At 38.0% G+C, this 21,235-nt stretch overlaps 1 protein-coding gene across 1 annotated transcript in view; it reads left to right on the top strand.

The window, feature by feature from the left end:
* Nucleotides 1-21,235, top strand: part of ACSF3 (acyl-CoA synthetase family member 3) — a 219,483-nt gene that overhangs the window by 40,850 nt on the left and 157,398 nt on the right. Inside the window, exons 4-5 of the mRNA XM_044663171.1 lie at nt 10,452-10,606; nt 15,478-15,623. Coding sequence (XP_044519106.1) covers nt 10,452-10,606; nt 15,478-15,623 — 301 coding nt within the window. The remainder of the gene's footprint in view (nt 1-10,451; nt 10,607-15,477; nt 15,624-21,235) is intronic.

Raw genomic sequence — 21,235 nt, 5'->3', positions numbered from 1 at the left:
AGAATATCTTCTTAGGCAGTTAGTTAGAGCCTGCAGACAATCTTGTCTAACTTGGTCCTCAGAATGTTCCATTATCTGCTTTCTAGTGAATTCTCAATAAAAAAAAAGTCTTCTACCCAATCTCTGTTGATGCATGTTAGCATCTCTTGGATGTAGTAAGATTCCTACTGTGGGTTATTTGACAAGGATCAACATCTTCCTTAGTGATTTTCAGCCAAGTTGAAACCAATTTTCATTTGAACAAACCAAGAGAATTCATTTTTGTGCAAGGAAATTGTTTTGCCGATATCAGTTGGCTGATTTGGTGTCTGGTTGCATGGGAAATGCCGTCAGATTGCCTCTCTGCAGGTTAGAACCAATTCTGATGGGCTCATTGCTTCCTTCCAATTTACTTTTATTTGCTCTTGCCTTTTAGACTTAAACTCAATGGGAAATGTTGTTATTTGTCACTTTAACTGTGATTTTTCACTTCAGCCACATTTCTTTCTCACCCCAATCTCTCAGTGGTCTTGATCTTGAGATTGGTTAGGCTGTCTACAAATTAATTTTTTTGACCTCTTCTGAACTTGTCATTGATACCAGACTCTGTAGTCCATTTGTAAGGAAAGTATTTGTTTGTCTTTTCTATAGTTGTTATAGTCATGGTAGAAACCAAGCAAGTGGAATTTGGAAGTTTTAAAAAAATTTTGTTTTTGGTTAGAAAGACTTTTTTTCAGATCAATTTGGTTGCTTTCTCTCCCTGCTCCATCGTTTCATTTTGGTCTCTTGTTGCCCTTTCACCTACTTTCTCAATTTAAGAGTTTGTTACTTAGCCCATTTAAAAAAAAAATCCTTCACTTCAGTCTTAGAATCAATACTATACATTGGTTCTAAGGCAGAAGAGCAGTAAGGGCTAGGCATTGAGAGTTAAATGACTTGTCTAGGGTCATGATGCTAGGAAGTTGTCTGAGGCCAGATTTGGACTCAGGACTTCCATCTCTGGGCCTGGCTCTCAGTCCAATAAGCCATCTAGCTTCCCCCACTTTTTTATGTAGTAACAGTTTTTCTTTTTTTAAGTACTTCATAAATGTCCATTGAAGTTGCTCTTAAAGCACATATATTTTAGGTGGTGACAGTGATTGAGTTGACTTGAACAGTGCATTCATGTTGAGAAGCAACTGGGCCAAGGTCAGGATGTTCCAGTGAAGAGAGAACCTACCTTGAAGATGACACTGGGCCCATTCATGACTCCCTGGTGGATTCAGCCATTCTCCTAGATCTATTATCATCACATTTCTCTTAACTTCTCCACAAGAGTAGTATGATATTTCAAGATCTCATTTCTTAATGTTGCAGATATCACCTTCTTCAGTATAGATCACAGTTCATCCATTCCTTTTCGTTCTGTGAGTTTTACTTCCATGTTCTTCTGTATATCTGCTATAGAAAATTCTGCAGTGCAGTAGAGACCTTCCTCTTGGTTTTTAAAAAGAAATTTCATAGTACCAGTAAAGCAGTCAGGCTGTTCATTTGTTATCTTCCTTTTTTCCTATATGATGAACCAACTCCCTTTTATGATTACTCATTTCTTTGTTAATAAACTTTATAGTCCTCATCAGTAATATGCTGTGGCCTACTTGCCAGCCCCTCAAAAAGATGCAAAAGTTCCATGTTTACTTTTGGGTCTTGAGTGGCCTTGACAACAAAGGAGCTCATAGTAAGGTTCATTTTTTTTTTTTTATTTGCCCATTCTTTTGGCCTACTTTCTGACTTGAATTTATGTTTGGACTGGACTCTGCAGCATTTCTGGAGGGAAGGTGTAGGCTGGTCTTGTTGTAGCTCTTTTGAAGTATTTGAGTATTGTGTCATTCTAAGATATCAGGCTGAGAATCTGTGGAAGACCAAATCTTGATGAAGAAATCCAGAAAAGTCACAGTGATTTAGTCTTCCACATATTCGGTTCTATTTGGAGGAGTTTTATGAATGGAAGCTTGGCTGCATTTTTTCCTCTTATTTCTCCTTCTTAGTACCCCTTTTCCCATACCACTTTTTTCTTTTTTCCTCAAACTTTTTTTAAAATTGTCATGCAAATACTTTCATATTGGTCATTGTTGTAAGAGCAAACTCATATATAACCAAAACCCCAAAATAAAACCACAAATACAACTCCAACAGTTCTTTCTCTGGGGGTGGATAGCACTACCTAATAAGTCTTTCAGGATTGTCCCAGATCATTGCATTGCTAAGAGTAGCCAAGTTTTCACAGATAATCATTCAGTATTGTTATTGTGTACAATGTTCTTTCAGTTCTGCTTATTTTGCTCTGCGTCAGTTCCCCTCAGATCTTTCCAGTATTTTCTGAAATCATTTTACTTATCATTTCTTAGTGCATAATAGTATTCCATTACCATTACCATTAGGTACCACAGTTTGTTCAGCTATTTCCCAATTGAGGGATATCCCCTCAATTTCCAATTCTTTGCCTCCACAAAGAGATCTGCTATAGATATTTTGGTACAAATAGGTCCTTTCCCCCCCTTTTTTTTTTAATTATCTCTTTGGGATACAGACCCAATAGTGGCAGTACTATTGCCCTTTTTTAAAAACAAAAACTCATTTGCCTTATTAAAATCAATACTGTTCATTGGTTCCAAGGCAGAAGAGCAGCAAGGGCTAGGCAGTAGGGTGCAGTGACTGGCCCAGCATCACCCAGCTAATTGTCTGAGGACCTCTTGTCTCTATCCACTAAGCCACCTAGCTGCCCCCTCCTATACCCCTTTGAAGACTACTTTTGATAGACATACAGCAAAGGTAATCACAGAACCAGCACTTGGGTTGGAACTCTGAGCACACAACTTTTGAGCACACAACTAAATTCACAACCATGCTAAATCAAATCCACAAATGCATTACAAATTAAATAGAGTTTAATATATGAAATGTTCAGTGTTAGGTGCTGGAAAGCCAAATAGTTACTTTTCAATAAAATTAGACTATATCAGATCCTAGGTCCAAGGATCATTGTATCCTTCCTCTAGGACTAGTCAGTGGCTGATGGGTTTGTGCAGGAATAAGACTTTGGACTCTTATAGGATACTGATTCAGGAGCATCTCTATTTGGAGAAGACAGTACTTGGTTTATATCTAGGAATGTGATGATTAATCATACTAATCTTTTCCACTCTTAACTTTAGGTACTGTTAATAGTTATGAAGCTACCCATCCTTTTAGAGAAGTAAAAATTTCCCCCATAATTTACTCAATGACCTCTTGAAGCAATGAATTGCACATGCAGCCTAAATTTTTCTGTCCATTAATTTCATTGTAGATTCTCTTGTTCTCATATTATAAAAGAGTGAAAGCAGGGACTGATTAATTTTTACTGTTGTCTTCATCATTTTTTAATATGTCAACTAAATTCCTTTCAGTGTTTTTTTCTCCCCTTGGCTAAATAATCCCATTTTTGCCACTGTGGCTTATTTAAGCCTACATTTTTATCATCTTGTGTGATAGCCCATTAAGTACAACAAGCTAAGCAGACCTAAGTGGGCTGAATCAGTATTTTGATTTCCAAGCAAACACAGAGACACTACCAAGAGTCATGTTGGTGATTCATTAGTGATCGGTCTTCTGAATCAGCTGTGAACCAACATGACATTCTGCAGCACGGGTACTAGAAATCCTGTATCTCAAATGAGGCTAAAAGTACCATAGAGAATTGTTGGGAAGCCATTAAGACAGATGCAGAAACTGGTTTCAGAGCTCACTGGCTCTCACAGTTGCTTAAGGAGCTCTTTGCATGTATTCAACTAAGATTTTCTGGTTTTAAATAGCTCTAACTAGTGCCTAGAACTTTTAACTTCAAAGTGTGGTGATGGATTTTGTATGTTTTATGACTATCTATGATCCCCATCACTATATAACTGTACTATAGTGAAATGTAGAATAACCAGGAACATTCACTCCTCCCCAGAGAAATGGGATTTTAGTTAATAATTGCATTTAGGTTGAGAAAGGGGCTACTACCATTTATATGCAGACTTATGGGAGTGGTTTGCTTTTTTTCTGAAATATTGACTGACAGCTATAACTCACCTAGTTTAGCCCTTGAAGTCTACATTTGAGTTCAAGTGCAAAATCCAAACCTAAAAATAAAAGCCCCATCACAGTATTACTAGTTGACCAGAAATCTGTTGTTGCATTTAGCTGTTTTTAGAGCCCCTGGGTTTTCAGCATGTCATCCAACCGAAGAGAACAAAATAATAAAAACGGAATGATAGGTTGTCGATAGTCTGCACTTGTGATGGATGAGTTGACAGTGACAAGCAAGAGAATAGACCAGGAGAGATAAATTGTTCTGCTGTAGACCAGAGGAAAGCCACTAGTGATGTCATGTGCTGAAAAGCAAAGTCAAGAGACTTATTAGGTTATCCCAAGTTCAGAATCAATTAATTGCCTCAGGTAATTCCATTCCTTGATTTCTTTGGATTTGAGGCGTTTCATTGAAAGGGAAAAATTTCTGGTGCATTGGACACTGAGTCAGAGACAGATGACCTGAATTAGTTCTCCATTCCTCTACTGACTTACTCACAGGATGACCCAGGGAAAATTATTCAACTTTGATATCTGTTCCTTGCCTGCCTTACAGCAATCTTATGTGCAGGCATGACAGATAGTGTAGGCAAAGTTTAATAAGCTTCTTTGTGAAATGTAAAACGTAAAGATGAGATACTATAGGACCCCCTTTTATCACCCTAGGGTCAGGAGCAGGACTGACACCCACGAAACAAGACTCATCTTTGTGCTGGACTTCTGTGGCATCTGTTAGACAGAAAGTAAGTTTCCAAGTTTAATTACTTTCATTTATGTATTACAGCTCCCACAGTGCCTCTGTTATCTCATCAGTTTGAGTATTCCCTCCAGTGATGTACGTCCAGTGATACACCCATCCTATGGAACACACAGGTCTCTCCCCACTCCAGCTCATCCTCCATTCAGCTAGCAAAGTGGTCTTCTTTTAAAGAGCTGACCACATCAGACAACCCCACCCCCAACTCCACTCAGTAAACTCTCCTATCTCCAGACATTTTTGGTGGTTGCTCCCATGCCTGTAATTCACTTTTTATCTCTCTTGTATATAAAATAGCAACTTCTTATAAGAATCCTTTCCTGATCCACCTTGATCCTAGAGCCTTTCCTCTGTGGGTTACCTACAGTTTGTCCTATTTGTAGCTTCATAGTCGTTTGCACATCATCTCTCACATAAGACTGTGAGCTCCTTGAGAGCAGGAACTGTTTTCTCCCCATTTTTGTATCCCTAGCACTTAAACAGTGCTCAGCATATAGTGGCCTCTTAAAAATGTTTATTGACTGACTAATTTGTACTCTTCCACAAGCTTCTTCCTGGAGTCTACTCAAGGACCTGTGTTCCAAGATCTTTCTTGTGTTCTCTTGGACATTGTGAAGGTACCAATGAAGGGCACAGCCTGTCTGTATGATGCAGTCATTTTGTTGGTAGCATAGCATTTTGTTAGGCCTTTGGAACTATGAGACTTGTTCTCTCTTTGGTGAAAAATTACTATTCTCCTAGATATTTCGAAGTGTGGCTATTAGTTAAAATTCTCTTTCTTTAGTCATGGTGAAGTAATGCTCTGGTTCTATGTATATGCTTAAAAACATCTAGGATTGGGGATTTCAGCACCCAGAATCCGTCTTTCCCTTGTAGATCATGACTCCTAGATGGACTTTAAGTGTACATATGCCCCAAAATGCATTTCCATGGAGCTAAAATGGAGGGGGGTCTGAAATGAGCAAGAATGCCCCTCAGAAGACAAACAAAAGGATGTTTCTTCCAAGTCTTTCACAAGAATTCAGAGGGAATCTCCAAGGAAGAGGTTCATTTGCAAAGGAGGGGCATGTTTTTACTGTAGAAATTCATCACCTCATTGACCTTTTGGAGAGAATATTTTCAGACAGGCAAAGTCATCTGTGAATTTTTAAAGAGGAAGACAGGAAGTACCATGGATGTCTCTTCCTTGGTGGTCAGCAGAAAGCTTATGCCAGGTTGTAACAAATTTTGTTGTCTGTTAAGAGAGTACATTTTAAAATAGCAATATGTTATTAAAAACTTGTGGTGTGGTTTCTTAAGAGCACTTTGTAAACCTTTTGAATAAGCTACAGGTGTATGGAAAACACATGATTTAGCAGAGGAGTCTGGGGCAAGCTAAGAATGGTTTCTATAGTTTTAAATTTAAGGGCAGGTGCTGTCTTTTGCCTCTTTTTGTATCCCCTGCACTCAGAACAGGGCCTGGAACATTGTTGTTGTTCAATCATTTCAGTCATGTTTGACTCTTTGTGACCCCATTTGGGATTTTCTTGGCAAAGACACTGAAGTGGTTAGCCATTTCCTTCTCCAGCTCCTTTCACAGATGAGGAAACTGAGGCAAACAGGGTGAAGTGACTTGCCCATGGTCACACAGCTAGTAAGTGTCTGAAGACAGATTTGAACTCAGAAAGATGAGTCTTACTGATTCTAGGCTTAGCATTTTTTCCACTGTGGACACCTAGCTGCCTGGAACATAGTAGATGCTTAATAAATGTTTATTGTCGTGGATTGAAAAATGTCTGCCAACCTCTGATTTAGCCTAATCCTTCTCCTTTGTTTGTCAACAAGGGAGAGTTGTGGCAGAGTATAGTAGAAAGGATGCTGAATTTGGTGTTAGGCTCTCTGGATTCACAACTGGGCTCTGGTGGTTCCTCATTGTATGATTGCAGGTCAGTTATTTAATCTCATCCTCATCTATGAAATTTGGATGATAACACTTCCCACATTCCCTACTACATGGGTGGTTTTGAGGAAGGCACTTTCTAAACGTTAAGATTTCTAGATTTTTTAATGTTGTTCTCCTAATTGCTGCTATGATTGTTATCATTATTATTGATAATTTCATGCCAAAATTAACTTTTATCACTGGCACAAGTTATAACTTAGGGACTTCTTGCTGACCCAGCAACTTCATTATTTTTCAACTTGTAAGGCTAATTTAGAAAATTTAGTTCATTTAAAATTGTGTTTAGTCTATGTAAAGGTTCCTATTCTCTTTGACATCATGTATCAGTATAACAACAAGAATCATTTCTTAAATACATACCCAGGCATTGTACTAAATGTTGCAGATGCCAAGAAAGATGAAAAAATAACCCCTGCCTTCAAAGAGCTCCAAGTCTAAGGGATAAACTTTGAGTCCTCTCATCTCTGCCCATTCATTTACCCATAATCCTTGAACTTGTTGAAGATGATATGATTGATAGGGGGAAAACAAAGGCAAAGGAGGTGTTTACATTTTTTACATTAATGAACTAGGAAAGCATCACCAATCTGCTTTATTAAACCTCTCCAGAGGAAAGCTCTTTTTTTGCTGCTTATAGGTCAAATATGAAATTTCAACCAATCTTTGCTTCTTACTCTCAGGTGCATCTTTGCCTTTTTGTGTTTACCTGCTGAGAGACATGCTTCCTTGAAACAGGGCAGGTCAGAGGAGGTCCCCTGGTCTGGACCAAAGGCCATCCAGAGTGGGAGCCAGCAATTATTTTTGTTGTTCTGGTCTCTGATTTCTCCCATAGCTGAAGCCTTCCTTTCTTTTTCCTCCCTGCCTGGGAGGCATCTGTAAGAAAAATAATCCCTATCATAATACAGTGAATGCATGATACATGCTACAATTGAAACCCATGCCTTTTGTGAATTCTCTTTCCCAAACCTTGATGGCAGGAAACAATCCCTTGATGAGTAGAGGGAAGAAAGAGCCAAATTTCAGGGTTTCCCCTCCCACAGGAAAGGTGCCTTTGTTAAATGTGTCTTCCTGTATTAAGGGTGTCAACACTTCCGAAGGGAGCTGATTGTTCTTAGGCAGTAGAAGGAAAGACAAAACAAGGGAGGTAGAAGGGGGTGAGGGGGCTTCACTGAAGTAGAAAGCAAGGAAGCAGGATTGAGGAGAAAGAAGTAAGACAACTGGCCACCAAGGTGACAGCATGAGGGAGAATCACTTGTTCACTTTAGAAAAATTAACATTTATTTTTTCCTTTAGCCTCATGCTCTATTTTAGCTGGGAGTGGGTGAGGGTAGCAGTGGGGTGGTAGGACATATCTACTGTGGTGTGAAGTGGACATTGGTGAGAAGAGTGAAAAAAAATCACACTGCCTCTCCCCTCCCCTGCCAAAAATGAGAGGTGACAGTCGTTTGTGTGGGAAATAGTTTGGGTATGGAGAAGGAATTAAAAGGAGAGGTTGATCCCATGTTCACTAAGGGGCAAAGTGATGCCACTGGGTATATCAGCCAGATTGAAAGGCTAAGTAATACCAGAATATCTTGGGGGTAAAATTGTCAGTACTGAAAACCAATACCAGAACCAGAAAGTTTTAGGATCCAACCAGAGTTCATTGAGTTCACCAGCAAGGAAGCCTACAGACTCAGTAAACCCTCATTGGTCCCTAAAAAAGGCTTTGAATGTTTTTTTTTTTTTTTAAACCCTTACCTTCCATCTTGGAGTCAATGCTGTGTATTGGCTCCAAGGCAGAAGAGTGCTAAGGGGAGGCAATAGGGGTTAAGTGACTTGCCCAGGGTCACACAGCTGGGAAGTGTCGGAGACCAGATTTGAACCTAGGACCTCCCATCTCTAGGCCTGGCTCTCAATCCACTGAGCTACCCAGCTGCCCCCTGAATGTGTTGTTTTTTTTTTAACCCTTAACTTCAGTGTATTGTCTCATAGGTGGAAGAGTGGTAAGGGTGGGCAATGGGGGTCAAGTGACTTGCCCAGGGTCAAACAGCTGGGAAGTGGCTGAGGCCAGGTTTGAACCTAGGACCTCCTGTCTCTAGGCCTGACTCTCACTCCACCGAGCTACCCAGCTGCCCCCCCGAATGTGTTTTTAATGGAGAGAAGCCGAACTTGAGCCAGCAAGTCAGTTCCTTTGATGGTAGAAAATCACCTGTACTCCTCAGAAATAAATACTAATGGACCATCGAACATTGACATGCCTCCTAATTTCCTCTTTTTTTTTTTTTTTTTTGGCATTCTGCATCTTATTTTTTCAAATTACATATAAAATAATTTTTAACTTTAATTTTAAAAATTTTGAGTTTCAGATTCTACCATCTCCCTCCCTTCCTTCCCTCGAGATGATAAGCAATTAGATATCAGTTATCATGTGCAGTCATACAAATCATATTTACATATTAGTCATATTGAAAAAGAAAATACAGACAAAAACCTGAGAAAAATTTAAAAAGAAATTATTTAATCTTGTGTTCAGATGCCATCAGTTCTTTCCCTGGAGGTAAATAGTGTTTTTCATAATGAGTCCTTTGGAATTATCTTGGACTATTGTATTTCTGAGAATAGCTAATTCACAGTTCATCATACAGTATTTCTGTTACTGTATACAATGTTCTTCTGGTTCTGCTAACTTCACTTTACATCAGTTCATGTAATCTTTTCAGGTTTTTCTGAAAGCATCCTGCTTGTCACTAATCAAATACCGCAAGTTGTATAGCCATTCTCCAATGAATGGGCTTCCCTTCAATTTCTAATTCTTTGTGATCACAAAAAGAGCTACTATAAATATATTTTTTGTACAAATTGGTCTTTTTCCTTTTTCTTTAATCTCATTGATACGGATCAAGTAGTGGTATTGCTGGATCAAAAGCTATGCACAGTTTTTTAGCCCTTCACCAAATTATTCTCCAAAATGCCTCCTAATTTCTTTATACAAGTCAGAAAGAGATTAGGATGTAACATTTGGAAAATCTACGTTAGATACATTTTCAGGAATGTACTGGTTCTCTATTATTGAGCCATCCCTATAATATTTTGCTATATTGACTTCAAACTTGAATACACACACGTTTACGTATATGCATATGTGTATATATATCATGAACATGTCTGTTTATATGTACAGTATATATGCGCACACACATAGATTTCAGTAAATTGTGGCTCTTCATTCTGGTATCTAGATTGTGACTGCTTTATAATATATAAGCATTTCTGAATTTCATTCTGTCTGGCTTTTGCCAAAGACATTTTTCTCATCTGCTCAGCCACAGCAGGGCGACAGTAATGGTGTTAATCTAAGTAAAGTTCCTTTATTTAATCTAAAAAAGATCAGATTGATTTAATATGTTGTTATTATTTTCTTTATAATTAAGGGCTAACCTTTGACTCTGTAGTTCTTCAGAGTCAACTGCTAATTATTGACTTAATATAGATTGACCCATTTTGGTGATAAGATCAGGTGATTATTTGACTATTTTCAAATAAGCTACCATGTTTTGGAAGGAATATGCTTATTAGGATTTTTGTGCCTAAAGAAAGGCTTAAAAGATGGAGAGCAGTGATGTCTGTGTAATTCATCAGTGCTAATATGATCTTTCTATTCTCTTTTTATTCAGATAATTTCCTTCTTTTCTCTTCTAGGTCTGGGAAAAGTTTTTAAGCTCTGAAAAGCCACGGATCAATGTTTTTATGGCAGTACCTACCATTTATTCCAAATTGATGGATTATTATGATCAACATTTTACTCAGCCTCACGTCCAGGATTTTATACGTGCAGTCTGTGGAGAAAAAATCAGGTAACTGAAGTACCCAGAGAGTTTTAAGGCTTAAGAAAGATAGGAATGGAATCAGTTCTGGATTCAGAGAGTTTGCATTCTTTTCCAAGCTCTGCCAATAAATTGCTGGTAGATTTCAGATACCCAACTTCACCAGGTCTCAGTTTCCCTGTTTCCTATAAAATGATCTCCTAAATAATGTCTATGATCCCCTTCCATCTCTAGGCACTCTGATTCTTTGATTCTTTCATTTATTTCTGAGAATATTAGTTCTGCTCTATGTTAGGAGGTTTTATTTCCCATTTACTTTAAATACAGGAAATGGGGGGTCTCTCACTCATATGCAGGTATTTAAAAAATTTCCCCTTGGTTTAAAGTAATGCCTTTCAAAAACCATAGCTCATGAGCACCCCAAATAGTTGTTTACTTTTGCCAACCAGTTAAGAGACATTAATTTAAAACAAAAGACATTTCATCAAACATATAGAAATTGAATTTACAGAAAAAGATTCCCACATGCAAAAAAGGAATATCTTTGCATGCTTTTGACACCGATAGTCAGTAAACACTTATTAAGTGCTATCGTATGCTAAGCACTGTGCCAAATACTTGGAACTACAAAAAAAGGCAAAAGAAAATCCTTGTCCTCAAGGAGCTCACAGTCTAAGGGGGAGACAACAAGGCGATAAATATGGACAAATAAGTTATACATAGGAAATAATTAATAGAAGGGAGGCATTAGAATTAAAGAGAATTGGGAAAGACTTCCTGTAGAAGGTGAGATTTTATTTCAGACTTAAAGGAAGCCAGGGTAGGCAGTAAGCAGAGATGAAGAAGGAAAGCATTCCAAGAATGGGTAAGAGCCATAGAATACCCAGAGCTGAGAGATGGAGTACTTGTTCATAGAAAAAAAAGGATACCAGTGTCACTCAAATATGTGGTAAAGAATAAGAAATAAGAAGATTAGAAAGGTAGGAGGCGAGTAGGGTATGAAGGGCTTTGAATGTCAGAGGAATCTGTATTTGATCTTCAAGGCAATTGGAAGCCACCAACATTTATGAAATGGTTGTGAGGAAGAGACTTGAGGCAGAGAGACCCATCATCAGGCAATTCCAATAGTCCAGGGATGAGGTGATAAAGACCTACGCGGGGTTTGGAGACAGTGTCAGAGGAGAGAAGGGAGAGTATTTGAGAGAATTTACAAAGGTAAAATCAACAGACCTTGACAACAACTTAGATATGAAGGCTGAGAGAGTGTGTGAGTAGTCCAGGCTGACTCTGTGTTGTGAGTTTGAGGGACTAGGCAGATGGTGTTGCCAGTAATAAGGAAGTTTAAGGGGGCAGCTGGGTAGCTCAGTGGATTGAGAGCCAGACTTAGAGATGGGAGGTCCTGGGTTCAAATCTGGCCTCAGACACTTCCCAGCCGTGTGACCCTGGGCAAGTCACTTGACCCACATTGCCTAGCCCTTACCACTCTTCTGCCTTGGAACCAATACACAATACTGACCCCAAGATGGAAGGTAAGGGTTAAAAAAAAATAAGGAAGTTTAGAGGAGAGTTCAGAGGAAGACATATGAGTTCTGTTTTCCATAGCTTGGGTTTAACATGTCCACTGGATATGTTTGAAAGGCATATTTAGAGATGTGAGATTGGGAGTCAGCAGAGAGCCTGGGGCATGATAGGTAGATTAGAGAATCATCAGCATAAAAATGGAAATTAAATCCATGGCAGCTGATGAGATCACCAAATGAAGTAGTATGGAGGCAGAAGAAAGCCCAGGAGGAAACCCTGAGGAATGCTGATCATTAAGAAGATTAGTGTCCCCTAAGTTGGAGGAGACACATTCAGAGAATTCAGATGACCAGGTAATATTCCTAGACAAGATGTATGTAGGAAATACCTGTGTCCAGGTAGCATTCATCAAAAAATTCAGTCATGACCCAAAGCAACTCAGAATTTCATCATAGGACTCCTACAATGATGTCATTATGCTATTTTCTGTTCCTTTCTGCTTAAAGTCATATCTCTAGGTGTGTTGCCTCTTCTGAGTGTTACTTTCGTGACTCAGTTGTAGCCAAGCTTCCTTTTGCTGTCATCTTCTGGATTTCACCTCTTTCAGGTCAGATGTTGATCATCCCATCTTCCATCTGCCGAGGGTAGGGACTAGCAGACCTCTTCCTGACAAAGAAGGCAGACTGACAGTCCTTTAGTCTGTACTTTGACTATCATTCATCATGCCCAGTTAAAGAAAGTTGGTCAAATACCAGTCACAGTACCATCAGGGCAAGATTAAATCTATTCTTTTGACTGTATTTGGTGCTGTTTTAAAGTCCTATTTCTCAGATGAACTATCTGAACAATTTTTCATAAATCCTATTTAATGCTCCAGAAATCTGTACCAAGAGACTTTGCCCAAGAAAACCCGTAGGAGCTGTATTGAGGCTAGGATTGTGAAATATTTTTCACTCTCTAGATAAATACTCTCCAATTTAATAAGCAAAGACAAAAGCTAAGCAAAGAAGGCAAGGTCATTGTCTCCCACCCTCTTGGTCCATATTCCTACCTTTATGATAAAAGTCTGCCAACTAAAAACTTCCTGAGTTTTGTTCTGCTTTATTGCCAGTTCAAAAATTGCTTTAAAATATATGTAGTTTTAAATATAATTTTGTGGAAAGTTATGAGGAAGTTGATTGAGTTAGTAAAGAAGGGTGTTGATTTGGCTTACCCATTCTTTTTTTGTTTCCCTTGGCCTTAACTTTAGTACTAAATCTTTTTTAGCCTCTTGCCCTTTTTACGTATATAATTTAATTTATTTCTCTGTCATAGTTTCAGTCTGTTTCTTCATGAACCAATCTTGGTTTCAGATTCTTCTTCCTTTTCTACTGTTTAAACTTTGTCTCCCTTCTGCCCTAATATTCTCTTTCCTTTGTTAATCTTAAAGTGCTCTATAAATGATAAGAGGCAGTGTTGTGTAGTGGAAAGGAGAAAGTAATAAGCATTTATTACACATCTACTATGTTCAGTTGCCAGTTGTTTTGACTTTTGTCTTGCTATTGGACTTGAATGACTCTGGAAGAGAGAATGAGGCAGACAACTTTGGGCAACTCAGCCTCACTTAAATCCAGCTCACTCACAGCGAATAACCCTATGATGCTGTTGGTCCTCTTCAAAACATAGGACAACTAACACTATGTTCTAGGCACTGTACTAAGCACTTTACAAATACTATCTCATTTATTCAACTATGGGAGGTAGGGGCTGTTATCTCCATTTTATAGTTGAGGAAACTGAGGCAAACAGATGTTAAATGACTTGTCCAGGTTCACCCAGCTGTTGTCTGAGGCCAGATTTGAACCATATGTTTTCCTGACTCCAGGTCCAATCCTCTATCCACTGAGCCACCAGCTGAATGGACATTGGAGATAGAGTCAGGAAAGGCTATCTTGAATCTTGATTGGACAGCCCACTGGGCATCATCTTTCTCTGAGCCTCAGTTTTCTGTTCCTTGAAATGGGGATAATAATAGGGCTGTTTTAGGCCTCTAGTGAGCTAATATATAGAAAGTACTTTGTAAGGCTTAAAACCTTTTCAACTACTATTATTATAAATATGAGTTATGATCATTCCTTCTGCTCTTCCATTATGACATTATTTCCAGATCAAAGTAGTTAACAGCCTCCATATATCAGGCTTATTGCTTGAGGATTACCCTGGACTCTTTTCTCTATAGAAATTGTAGAATATTTTGTGTCTGACATGGATCAAATTATTCCTTGGAAGGGGTTAGGAGGTAGAGAGAATGGAATCTTTTAAAGCACAGTAATAACATTTTTGAAAATCAAAACCCCTGGAAGCAGAAGGCATAATTTGGGCATTCTTACCTAAATTTTAAGCAAATTTCTGAACAAGTCTGTATTTTTCATGACCATTTCATTCAACTGAAGTGATGATCTTGGAAAGGGCAGGGTAGTAGATTAATTTTACCCTACTAGTTAAATTTAGAATTGGCTAAAAGAAATCCATTTGACTTTGCTCCCACTTTTCCATTCTTTTGTTCCTTATTTTGTAGGGACATTTCAGTAAAAATAGAATCCTTGTTTCTGACATTCCCTGCTGCTTATCACTCATCTAAACTTGCTCTCTTGTGTGACATACTGGTATTGTATAGTTATTGATTGAGATGTCAGATGTCCTGGGCCAGAGATTTTATTGGGGAATAGGTAGCAGGTCCTACTGAAATTTGAATAACCAAAGATAGAAATCAGATCAATGAAAAGGGAAGAAATAAAGGTGATACTTTAAATCTTCACTAATTTATACTAGTTGGGGAAAGCCAATCTGAATTATAGATTTTGTTTAAGGAAATGTAGTACTTCTTGCAAGTACCAGAAGTAGCTAGAATGAATAGCTAAATAAGCATTCTCTAGTGGAGTTCCTGTTGGACCTACTTTAAAGAATTAAGAATTAAGATTGAGAATCAGGAATGATTTGTGGTTAGTATATTTAAGGAATCATTTGTAATTAGCACGCTTGAGGAATCGTTTGTAATTAGTACATGCAAATGGGTGCTCCTGAAAATAATTTGCTCTTATAAGCTGGTTAAACAGGCCCCTTTCCTTCTTGTTTACACTCTTACAATCTGCAGAATAAGCCTTTTAAAAAAATACAAAACAAAACCACTCTAAGGTAAGTTCCACACCAACCTGCAAACCCAATTGTTAATTCTATATTAGTGAGGTCCAAATTAATGAGATTCTTGTGTGTTTTTGTTGCACTTGGAAGGAATTGTTGGCTCTTTCTTTAAAATCTTGAATATGTTCTTTTGATGAAGAATATCAAGATCTCTTAGGAATTAAGTACTTTTCCTTTCCCTTTTGGTTCTCATTGCTTAGGTTAATGGTTTCAGGATCTGCTGCCCTCCCAGTGCCTGTCCTAGAGAGGTGGAAGAAGCTCACAGGACACACTTTGCTGGAGAGATATGGAATGACAGAGATTGGAATGGCACTGTCTAACCCCCTGATGGGTACTCGTGTCCCAGGTATGATACCCTTGAAGCCACAGAAACCTTTTTTTGCATTTAATTTTTGATCCTCCTTTTTATGTGATGTGGGCTTTCCCACCTCTAGTTGGTAGGCTTTCATGAAAACAGCACTGGTAACTAAAAGTAACACTAACAGCTGTCATTTGCATAAATTGTTTGATATTTATACTTAATTAATTGTGTAGCCTGACCATAATTCTTATGTATAGCATTAAATGTGTCAGATTTAAAAAAAGAAAAAGACTAAGTTGCAAAACAGTTGCTGATCTGCACTTATAGATGGAGTTTTCTTATAGGGAGTTTCCCCTACCAGTGGAATTACAGGTCCTTCAAGGCTCATACCTAAAGAAAAAAAATCTGTCATATAAATTAATTTATTCTATTTTATTTTGCCAAAGACTTGTAATAAATTGAGCTAGAAACTAACTTAAAAACAAAACAAGAAAACAAGACTAGTAAGGTGGCCAAGCTATTAGAGTAGGGCTGTGAAAGTAGCCCATAGCAAGATGGCAGACCTGCTAGCTAGGCTTCTGACCTTGATCCCCCCAGAAGCCCACCTGTGTTGCCATAATACCAGAGGAGAGAAAAACCATCCATCAAACCTTCTTGCTCTACTTCTTTTTCTTGGGAGCCTCTAGTGATAATATCAGTGCTTGGATGGAGAAGTGCTCCTTGTACCAATGATCCTTGTATGCTTCTAGAATGGAACAGAGGAATGGAGAGAATAGTAGTCACCATAGCTCCATATGCTGTAGCATTTCTAGGGTTCAGCTTATCTCGTAGTCCTGGGAGTGAACCTAAAACCTCCGTTGGTTTGGATCTTATGGTAGTGGTGGACCTTACACCTTCACTAGAATTCTAGCTGCTGCTGTCTTGAGTAATAAGTCAATGGCAGCAGCATTATGGTGGTCATAATTAGTCCAAGGGGCAATATTTATCCTGCTACTAAACCACTTGGATCTCATTTGCTTCCTTTTCTAAGTTTTAAAATTTTTGCTCCATGTTTTTACCCTGTCTTGGTTGGCACATACTATACTTTCTTTTTCTTGCTTTCCTTGACTCAGGAATTCTGATCTATAAGGGACTTGGCTAGACCCAGAAGTCAACAATTAGCCTTAATTTGTTCTTTCTGGACTGTTGTTAATCCCTGGATCTTAGCTTTTGTGAGTCTCTTTCTTTTTCTCTCTGGTTCCTAATTCTAGATATGGTCAAGTTGTGTGGTTTGTTATCTATATTGTTTATTTCATGAACCTAAAGCCTTATGTGTTGAATCTTTTTTTTTTTTTAAATGCTTACCTTCCGTCTTGGAGTCAATATTGTGTATTGGCTCCAAGGCAGAAGAGTGGTAAGGGTGGGCAATGGGGGTCAAGTGACTTGCCCAGGATCACACAGTTAGGAAGTGTCTGAGGCCAGATTTGAACCCAGGACCTCCCGTCTCTAGGCCTGGCTCTCAATCCACTGAGCTACCCAGCTGCCTCCTACATGTTGAATCTTAATACAATCAAATTTGCACTGTGTTAATAATTTTTCCTGTTGCATACTTGAAGTTAGGACCTATTGAACTATAGATTTATACAAACCAACATATGGGTTTGCTTTTCACTTTTTTCTTTAATTTCAGAGACCAACCACTCTTTTTTTGGACACAATGCGAAACTACTTAATTTTTTTAATATATAGTACCCCCTCTCAGATGACCACCCTTCTTTCCAAGGAATTATAACAAAGCCCCACATCCCAATGACCTGGGTTTCTGAGAGTCATTCTCTTGAGCTCTTACTAATTACATAATGAATGGTCCTCTTTTCATGCTAGCAAAGCACATGGGGACCTGTCATAGTTAATGACAGTAGGACCATCGTCAAATTCCTGGGTCCATAGTTGGAAGAATGTGTTTGAAGAGAGTTATCCCTTCCATTCCAGAATTTTAATTGCATTAATTCCATGTAGTTTACAGACACAAAATTTGCTATATATGGTTGTGCTGGCTATTGTCTAATTTCCTAAAAACACAATACACAGCATGTACTGACTACAATTAATTCTTTTGTTTCAAGAGTTTTGTGTTAAAAGATGAAACCAGTATGACCTATTCGGTAGAGGACAAGCTTTGGAATTAGTAAGAGTGGGAGTCAAGCCATTCTAGCTTTTTGTATGTGGGCAAGTCACAACCTCTTGCTCCAGGCACCTAAAACTTAAATTACACAAGCTATCATGCCAGGAGCTGTCTACACTTACCAGAAATATTATAAGGTTTTTTGGGAGTGTAAAAATGAAAAGCATTCCTTTGCCAAAGGAAAAGATAGGACAAAACAATTGAAAAGGACTTTACTCTTTTGAAATCTTTCTAACAGTAATATTTTTTTAAAAACCCATGGGAAATATTAGGTGCACTGCTAAGTTAGTTGCTTCTGTTTAAGTGTTTTTCATTGTTACTAGGGACAGTTCAGAAGTGGAATAACTTAAAGGGGAGTAACTTGTGTAAAAACAAGAGAGCAACAAAACTGCCAAGGGAGACAGACAGACATTTTTCCTTTCTGAGATCTGTTACCTTCTCAAAACCACAAACTCTGGGAACAATAGAGTCCATAAGGTTAATTTGGACAATTTCTTCAAGCTTTGATCCGTGTACATAATTCTAGAAATGTAGAAACATTTGTTTTCCTAAGAAAATTGTGCTTAGTCTAAAGTCCTCAGCTATGCCAGGTCCCCATGTGCTTTGCTAGCATGAAAAGAGGACCATTCATTATGTAATTAGTAAGAGCTCAAGAGAATGACTCTCAGAAACCCAGGTCATTGGGATGTGGGGCTTTGTTATAATTCCTTGGAAAGAAGGGTGGTCATCTGAGAGGGGGCAGTATATATTAAAAATTTTAAATTTAGAGTCATTATCTGGTTACTCTCATCTCTTAGAAATGGAATATAGTTGCCCATATGCCTGTATTTAGGCAGATCCTTATTTATTTTATGTACCTAGTGGTTGATAGAAGGATATTTTTTGTGAAGGGGGATGACAAGGGAATGAAATCTTGTTAATATTTTAATATTTAAACACAGAGGCATAGAACTTAAGAACTACTTATTCCTTTTTTGACTCCAGTTGAATAGAAAGCACTCACCCTCACACAATGCAGTGATTCAGTTGTAGTTTTTGTATCTCATTCTCCTACTAAAATAATAGTACAGGTTACAAAATTCCTTCAGTACAACCAAATGAACCAGCTCATTTGAGAGATTAAATGGTTACAGAGCTTTTAAGCAGTGGAGACGGGACCAAAACTCAGATCTTTCAACCCCGTGTCGGGATCTCTGAACATAAAATCTGACCTTTACTGCTCTCAAGTCTTGTATGTGTGGGGGTATCCATATCCTTATTTGCGTGCCTTTATGCCTTTTGGGTTCTGTTTCAGATAGGGATGCATGTAACAACATTACAAAGCCATTTTTTTAAATAAATATTTTTATTTCACTAGATATTTTCAAATTACTTGTAAAACTTTTTTTTAACATTGTTTTTAAAATTTTTGAATTCTGAATTCTCTCCTTTTCTCCCTTTTCTCATCCACTGAGAAAGTAAACAATATATCAGTTGTACATGTGAAATCATACAAAACATATATCCATATTAACCATGTTGTAAAAGAAACCACATGCACAAAAACACCAAGAAAAGTAAAGTTAAAAAAGTATAAAGCCATTACTTTGACTCACTAATTCAGCTTAATTCAACATATATTTACCCAATAACTATAATTGTTGGCATCCCGGAAGATACACTGTGAAGCAACCCAACTCAACTCAGCACAATACATATTTTCCACATATATGCAGAGCTCTGTGTCACTGTGATACAAAGTCTAGAATATAAGACCATTCCCAGCCTATCAGAGAACTTATAGTCTGGTAGAAGGATGACACCAACACAAATGATTTTTCTGTGCAATTGTGTATAATTGCTTTAGAAAGTCATAAAACAAAAGACTTCATAAGAGAACTGAGAGGAATTGCCCACTGGAGGAATGAGGGAAAACTTCCTGGAGGCGGTAGCATTTGAGTTAGACTGTGGGGGTGGGGGAGAAAGAATTATTAGGAATTCTACAGGAGGCAACATGCTATAGTAGAAAAAGAACTGAACCAGAAGACTGTAGATCTGGCCTCCGGTCATGTCTACTCCGAATGAGCAACGCCACCTTGGGCACGTCATTCTCCTCATCTTCGGATTCCACTGATGCCAGCTGTCTCATCCATTCTGTGCATCAATGAGATGATATGTAAAAAGCAACATCAAATCTTAAAGTGCTATATAATTGTTTATTATTATATTATAATGAGACTATGATAATTAGATAGCAATATATAATCAAGTGCCAAGTGTATGATGTAGATAGCAAATCCTCCTAGAGGCTCGTTTATACATTGGTAGGCATGCAGTTATGGACATTTATATAGCCATTGGAACTTCTGGAGTCAAGAAGCTGTGCACATACATTCACTGGAATTTATACATCCATTTATACATTGAAGTATTAATAATCAAATGCACAGAGTTCAGTATCATTAGTTTCTTTCTGTTGCTGTTGATATTTTAGCGACTTTTTATGAGGCTGTTCGTGTTCCATTTGCTTTATTTCTAGAGTAGGTTTGTATTTTTATTCACAAGCAAAAAATGAACTTTTCTTTACCAGCAGATCCTAATTTCTCATAGCCATGCCAGCTCACTTACAAAGGCACTCATTCATATAGACCAGTGAGTGGGAGAACCTTGTTCTCACGAGTAAGACAAATTGCTTATTTGAAGTGTCAAAACTCTATTTTGCCCTTTGACTGAGATGAAGGGAGGAATGGCAATATTGAACAAATACAGCCTATATGATGTAAGTGCTAAGTATGGCTGATACCACATTAGTGACTTTGCCAATATCAGAATCACAGTTTTGGTCATGGGCTTTGCTGCAGTTTACATTTCTACTCATTTGTATTCAAAGAACATTTTTTTTTGGTTTAACACATAATTTTAGTATTTATTTAAATGTTTACATATATAATTTTAAAATGGAAAAATAAAGATATAATTTTAAAAATGGAAAAAGGTATCCAAATATGTAATCAAAATATATATGTAAATGAAAAAAAGTGGTCTTTTCTAAGTCTTCAAACCACTTGACCTCTCTGAAGCATTTACTATTGACCACCTCCTAGATGATCTCTCCTCTCTAAATTTTTTTTTCAAACATTTATTAATATTCATTTTTAACATGGTTACATGATTCATGCTCCTCCTTTCCCCTTCGCCCCCCGCACTCCCCCCACCCATGGCCGACGCACATTTCTACTGGTTTTGTCATGTGTCCTTGATGAAGACCAATTTCCAAATTGTTGGTAGTTGCATTGGTGTGGTAGTTTCGAGTCCATACCCTCAATCATGTCCACCCCGACCCATGCGTTCAAGCAGTTGTTTATCTTATATGTTTCCTCTCCTGCAGTCCTTCCTCTGAATGTGGGTAGCATCTTTACCATAAATCCCTCAGAATTGTCCTGGGTCATTGTATTGCTGCTGGTACAGAGGTCCATTACATTCGATTTTACCACAGTATATCAGTCTCTGTGTA

This window comes from Gracilinanus agilis, chromosome 2, assembly GCF_016433145.1.
Source record: "Gracilinanus agilis isolate LMUSP501 chromosome 2, AgileGrace, whole genome shotgun sequence".
NCBI classification, from domain to species: Eukaryota; Metazoa; Chordata; class Mammalia; order Didelphimorphia; family Didelphidae; genus Gracilinanus; species Gracilinanus agilis.
The sequence above is the reverse complement of the archived record's forward strand: the minus strand, read 5'-3'. Positions and strand labels throughout refer to the sequence as shown.